The 7772-nt window shown below is 29.8% G+C and overlaps 1 protein-coding gene across 1 annotated transcript; it reads left to right on the top strand.

Annotated features, from left to right (window-relative positions):
* Positions 1-2381: 2381 nt before the first annotated feature.
* LOC107065348 (uncharacterized) lies at positions 2382-7509 on the top strand. The gene is made up of 2 exons (XM_015318953.2): positions 2382-4454; positions 4538-7509. Exons 1-2 carry the CDS (start codon positions 2532-2534, stop codon positions 6989-6991), a joined length of 4377 nt encoding a protein of 1458 aa, XP_015174439.2. The 5' UTR covers positions 2382-2531; the 3' UTR covers positions 6992-7509.
* The last annotated feature ends 263 nt before the right edge of the window (positions 7510-7772 follow it).

The raw sequence follows: 7772 nt of genomic DNA, 5'->3' as shown, positions 1-7772 counted from the left end.
TTGAAATTATTTTGATTTGAATTTATGTCAAAAATTTGACCAATCAATCTTACGAAACTTTCTTAATATCAAAATTTTATTTTAAAGTATATTACTTTAGAATTAATTTCATTTCTGATTAACTTCGTAGAATGATTATCAATCTTTTTCTCATTTTAATTATTGATTTTTTTGCCAAATTTTTTTTAATTTATTTTAATCATTTTATTAAATCATTTATGTCACGAGTTTGTAATTATTCCCCTGGGAAAACTAGTCAATTTTTTTATATCATTTAAATTACAATATTTTTTAATTTTCGTTTAAAATTTATTAATTAATTTAATTTTTTAATTTTTAATTTGCCAACGTAAAACATCGATCAATAGAATGAAATATACAATAAAAAAAAAAAAAAAAAAAAAATCAAATCACGTTGGTATTTGAAATAAAATTTGTTATAAATATAAAAATATCACAAATACTAATACTAAATGAAAATGAAAATTAAATTATAATAGTAAATGATTGAAAAAGGGTGTAACAAACGTGCTATAATATTAAATCAAATTAATAAATAAATATATAAATAAATATCAATAATAAAAGATGAAATTTCTTTTTTTCTACTTTCTGGATTTCGTTATTACTTGAAGAAACATATATACATACACACATACATACATACATAACCGAGAAACTAATTTGCGGAAACGACCCTAAAAATGATGATGATAGATGTCCGAACAACATCGTAGTAAACTTTCTATATTTCCTTTCTCCCTGTATCATAATTCTGATATAGAAAAAAATCAAATCAACTCTTCTCCTAGTTTCATAAAGGATCTATAGATATATATATACATGTATGTTTATACTATTTATTAAAAAAAAAAAAAAAAGAACATCTTCGATCTATATAAATTTTCTCCAGTCTTTATCATCCTGTTCCGCTTTCCACGAGATATACTTTCCATTAGAAATTAACCCTGACTTTTCAAACTTTCGATTACACGTCTATTTAACAGTTAATCCTTAACACGAATAAATATATATGAGATATATATATATATATATTCTATACACAGATATAAATAAACGTGTGTATCATTTTATGTTACAGAATACTCGAATAAATGATCTCATGGTCTGCCACGATGTCGTTGACACAGATATCAAAATGTAAGTGTTGTTTATCTTATATATATATTTTTTTTTTTAAATGAAATGTTTAAAAATAACTTACTATTGATTTATAATAATATTAAGATTATTTTAGGATCGATTATATTTTTATATTAAATTTTGTTAATCGAATATTGCATAATTTATATTTAATTATATTAGTCCAGCCATTTTTTCTGGATGTCCCTTTTAGTCGGCTTTTACGACAAGCAGGGATTACTGAGGGGGTATTCTTTCCCGCCACCCTCACGGGGAAATATAACTACTGTATTAATTTATTATTTAAATTAGTAAAAAAAAAGTCAAGAAAAATAATATCATTTTATTATATTTTATAATTATAATTGTTTTGTTGTTATTTGAAATTTAATTTAAAAGAAAAAATAAAATATCGATTTAATTAATTACGTTTAAATAATATGATAGTTAACCTAACCTTAAGAAAAAAAACAATTCTTTTGTTTATAATTTAGATGTCCTGGCAACGTGGTTGTTGACCACGGTTGGAGCGATTACCGTGTCCATAGACCGTTCTGACATTAAAACTGTAAGTACATTGCTATTTATTAAATTATCGTGAAAGTATATTTACCTCCCATAAACACAAAATGTAAAAAAAAAAGAAAAGAAAACAAAAAGTATAGACAATAACTGTATAAATAAATGTCAATGAAATTTAACAATATTACAATATTGTCAAGAGTTTTCTACAAATTATTTAGATAAATTAATTTTGTAAAATTCGTATTAACATTTTAACAAATATTTAACAAACCAAATAAAAGTATCTCATATCTATTTGTTGAAAAAATAAATTAATTGAACACACGTGTAATAAAATATTGAATAAAAAGTAAAATTCTAAAATGAAATGACATTTGTTTCAGTTTGTTTTTTTTTTTTTTTTTTTTTTTTTTAATAAATACAACAACTCGTTAGGATAAAAAAATGTTAACACGAATTTCAATTATTCGTTTAATACTTCAACTTCATATATTTTTCAACCTGACTGTATTTTGATATTTTCTTAATACGTATACCACTCGTATAAACCCATTTTATGTGTATACTTCGATTCCAATCCAATTCCATTTCTCCAAGAAACCATGACTCTCTAAACACTATACTTTTTTTATCGATCATATTTAATAATCATCATATTACGTCATAATTCACGATTCAATAACTACTGTCATTCATAACGTAAAAGTAAAAGTTGATATACTTACTTTATTACATACACATACACGCACACACATATATTGTCTTCAAACAGTGAAACTTTAAATCGATGTTATTATTTAAAGAAAAAAATAAAAATAACAGATATATTTTATGTTATCAAACAGTCACCAACACGATCGTCAATGATTGCAAATGGATGGAGACCATTGGCTAATGGATACGAAGATTCAATTGGTACGAACGTTCAATCTGCTGTTGTTAATCATCTGGATAGAAATTTACAACAACAACCACATCCAGTATTAAGTAAACTTCAAGAACATATGTTGGCATCGGAAAAACATAAACCACATCGTAATAATAAAAACAAACCTAGTGGTTCTTCATCATCTTCTCAGCAGGATTATAGTCCACCCAGTATACTTGGAAGTTTTACAGTTTTTGGTAACGCCGCTGCTAAAGCTCGTGGTGAACCTCAAAAAGTTTCCCAACAACAACAACAACAACAAGGTCACGTTAAAAGTAACGTTAACAAATACGTGGGTTCGGAAACACGAGAATATACTTTTTTAATACCCCCACCTAAAGATGTTTATCGTTTTGAACATTCGGAACCACCTAGGAAGGTTGTACGTGACAACAGTTATTCCATTGTCAATGATTTTTTGAGACAACCCGCTTACGTACCACCACAGGTACATCAAGTTATACCTGATGCTGTTAGAGCTGCAACTTATTTTATCAAAGGATACACGTCAACTGCTAATCCAACTCAAGTAACGTCAGGTGGTAAAATTAGACCACATTCTTCTTCTTCTTCTTCTTCATCGTCGTCATCTTCTTTCTTCAATGGTTATTCAGGTGTACCACAAATACTTCAACCACCCAGACACCCAGCTAAACCGTTTGAATCTTTGAAGATTTCTGGTAATGCTAAACCATACTTACAACCACCTAGTTCAGAAATAACCAGTGATTTTGTTAAAGATGATAGACTAAACGAACATAAACGTCGTCCAGGTTATGACAGATTTCAACCATCACAAATTAATGGTCAATCTGGTAACTTTTATACCCAAATTAATCATCCAACTAATCATTACAAAACATCGTACGAGAGAGATCCGTCATTTTTAGTTCATGAGAGTCACGAGCTCAGTTATGTCACACCATCATCGATTTATAACAATGAATATAATAATTTTAGACCATCCGTACCTTACGACACATTATTACCACCTGAAGTTTATTCAACGTCAAGTATCGGTACATCATCAACTACGATTGCACCTCCCGTTCATCAAGAAACGTCATCAAAATATTTATATTCCAACGATGTTGTTAGGGATGATGATTATTATAAAAATATTCAAAGTACCAGTACCACTACTACTACTATCAAACAACCCGATAACACTGTACCAACGTCAGGTATTACGAATACTTATTACGTGTCCGAACAACAGGATTTAACACCTCCACCACAATCCTGGCCAATAACTAAAAACAAATACACTTCGGATATTAACGAAGTATTACCCAGGGTAAATCCACCAAACAAATTTAGTCCTGACGTTATACAACCCAGTCAACTTCCTCAAGTTCCAAAGATGGTCTACGTGAGACCTCAAGTACAGCAATATCAGAGTTCGATAGTGCCGAGTCAGCAGGAATACGAAACACCTGAGAGTATATCATTGAAACACTTCAACGAACAACAATTTATCATTCAACAACAGCTTGTCCAACGTGACAGACAACGTTTGGCTGAACAAGAACGTCAACAACAATTAGAAATTGAGAGACAACAGCAAGAGGAATTAAAAAAACATCAAGAGGAATTAGACAAATTAATTAAACAACAAAAGGAAGAGGAAGAACAACAAATTCAACAACAACAACAACAACAACAACAAGGGGCTGATGAATTTTCAGCTGACAAAAATATTACTGAACAAATTGAATTCTCCAAAATTGGTAATGGACAAACACCTTACACCGTACAGTTTACCCAATTCGATATTCCACGAGTTACATCTCAATCACCGATTCATTACAACGAACAAAATACTTTTGAAGAGAATAACAAATCACATGGGTCTCAGGTAATATTGAAAAATTCATTTGATATTTTTAATTTTGATAATTTTTTTGTTTCTTATACAATGTTTATGTTTATTTCTTTCAGATTCAACAACCGGAAGCAGCAATAGTACCGTTGAAAACAAGCTTTGAAAATCAACAATATCAAACGCAATTTGATTATAATCAACAACAACAGCAACAATATAATAATAATTATCAACAAGAATTAAATAATCCACAACAGGAATATGTTAATCAGGAATATGTTAATTATCGAGAAACTGAATTACCATCACAGAAACAACATAAACCACCATCACGTGATTCAAGTAGAAGAAAGAAACCTGTAACAACTATAAGTAGCAGTAGTGTGGGTTATGAAAGTGCAATAACGACTGAGGTACCAACACAACAACCGGAAACATTGGTTCCTTATACTTTCCCTGTCGAAGAATTGCCATCAACACATACAACTGCATCACCAGAACCCATAACATTCCCAAGTTCATTTCCAAGTACAACTTCGAGATCGAGAACTCGTAGACCAGGTGGATCATCTGGAGGAGGAGGAGGAAGTGGACAACGTAGAAGACGCCCATCAACGACAACTCCAGAACCCGTTACTGTACTTGAAGGTGAATACTATGAAAAGTACGATGAACAACAGCAACAACAACAACAACAACAACTGGATTCCTCAAAACGAAGGCGTGTAAAACCAACTCAACAAACGACCAATGAGGAAACGCATTTGGAAAGACGACCAAACATAAGAAAACGTCCTGGTAATCGGATCAGAGTTAATCATGGTGAACCCTATGAAGCTGAAATCGTAACTGAGGTTATTCAAACACCCGTTAACATCTTTAAAGATAATACTGAACAACAACAACATTCTGACAAATATGTCGATGATAACAGATACACTTCTAATTTACCCAACAATCAATATCACGATTATACGTCACCTGTTTCTCAATATAACGATGATCATCGTGATTATACTACTGAGATTATACAATCAGAATATCAAACCGAATTAACGAAAAATAATAATGACAAATCACACGGCAGTAATAATAATAATCATTATAATAATAATCATTATCATCATCGACAAAATAATAATAATCCTAATGTTGTCACAAATATACCACTGGAGGATTTGTTCGTTAAAACCGATGGTTATTATTTCGATAATGGTGCAACTACATCATCACCAACTATTGCAAGTAGTAGTACCACGACTACTACAACAACTACTACACCAACACCAACACCAACACCATCACCACCACCACCATCATCGCCACCACCTACCACAACATCGATCGTTAAAACTGTTACACAATCTTCTCACGTTTCATCCACTACGTCAAGACTTAAAATCCGACCTATGAGATTTGGTAATACAACAAGACCAAGATTTAGTATTAAAGATTATAAAACACGAATGGATTATAAAAACAGATTGGCACAAACTTCAACTACTGAACCAACAACTCCAACAGTTCAATCTAAACAAAGACATTCTAGTTTTAAATCTCAATCAAATAATAATCAACAACAACAACAACATAATGATTATTCAAATAAAGAAAATACAGGTAGATACAAATACATGTCAAGAACTAATCATAGAACTACTACAATTAATCCAATTAATGAATCGGAAAATAATTTCGATGATACGAGTCCTACATCGTCAACAACTGAACGACCAATCAGTAGATTTATACCTAAAAGAAGACCAATCAATAATAATCTATATCGTAGTAGAATTTCTGCTACTTCTACTACTACCAGTAATCCAAATCGATCCCAACAACAAGTTGAAAGTGAAAACAATTCGAAAACTAGTACAGTTAGATCAGAAAACGTTTTTTCATCGTCAATAAGACGAAGACCAGTTAACAAAAACAGACACTCCACTTATAAGGAATCCAACAACTCTAATTATCGTGATTCGAATAATAATAATAATAATAACAATAATAAGGAAGAATTGTCAACGGAAATGACAGCTGAAGAGACCAGTTTTTATTCCCCTATGACAACTTCAGCTTCGTCGATTGGACACACGACCAATGATATTGTCCATGAAAAGAATCATCAAACGGAATCATCGAATTCCGATGATGCTGTTAACGTTCATACTGAAGAAGAAAATCAATCAATGTTGACAACGATTAAAGAACAAAGTGAAACCACTTCGGTAATTCCGATGAAAATCATCGATGATGATACTGACAAAAAAATTGTTCAAGAAAATAATAATCAGAAGAATAAAGATGAAATTACAACAAATTTTGATGTAACTAAAAACAACAACAACAACAACAACAACAACGATGATAATGAGGAAGAATTATTTGCTAAAGCATCCCAAAGTGTTGCTGATTTGACCAGTTCAGCATCGGCACTTTACGATAAGCCTGGTATGTTCAAGGCCGTGTCACCTGAGAGTAGAGTTGTCTCACCACATTTTAAAATCACCACGGATGAACCTACTTTACCGATCGAGGCCTTCTTTCAAGAACTTTCTAAAAAAAATTGAGACAAAAAAAGTCATATTTTGAGGTTATGTTTCTGTAAGAAATTAAACACACATAATATGGTCGACATTTAATAGAAAGTGTTAATTAAAGAGAAAGATAGATGAATAGATAAATGGATGGACTGATGAAAAGGAAAATTCAATTTGTTTTCTATCTTTTAGCAAATGTTGAATGATTTTTCTTTTTATGATTTGAATAATAAAGAAAAAAAGTAAAAGAAACCATCTTGAAAAAAAAATTAAAAGTAAATAAAACTTGGATAATTTTTTTATATTAAAAAAAAAAAACAACAACAAGAAAAAAATATTTAAAAGCAAAGTAATGGGATATAAATTAATTAGTTAAATATTATTCTAAAATGTAAGGAAAAAAAAAATGGCGTATAAAAATCTTGAAAATAAAATTATACAAGACGAACAAACGAAATTGATCGTACTATTAGATAGAATTTATATTACACGAATCATATCATTTAATTTATTGAAAGCACTTGAACCATTATCACCAAGAAACTCATATCAACGTTTATATGTGTAATAGGTTATGTTATAATATACATATATATATATATAAACGTGTAATTAATTAATGGATGCTACGAAAAAGAGATATATTATTGTAAATATTATTAAAGTAAACGTATAATAAATCGTTCCTTAGAAGTAAAAAAAAATAAAAACAAAATAATAATAATAATAATAACAATAACAATAACAAAAAAAAACGTTCGTGATAACGTTAGTTTATAAATAAATAATATATATTTAATAAAATATTAAA

This window comes from Polistes dominula, unplaced genomic scaffold, assembly GCF_049000335.1.
Source record: "Polistes dominula isolate Pdom_NZ unplaced genomic scaffold, Pdom_raw_medaka contig_23, whole genome shotgun sequence".
Taxonomy (NCBI): Eukaryota; Metazoa; Arthropoda; class Insecta; order Hymenoptera; family Vespidae; genus Polistes; species Polistes dominula.
Note: the sequence above shows the minus strand (reverse complement) of the source record. Positions and strands in the feature narration are given on the sequence as shown.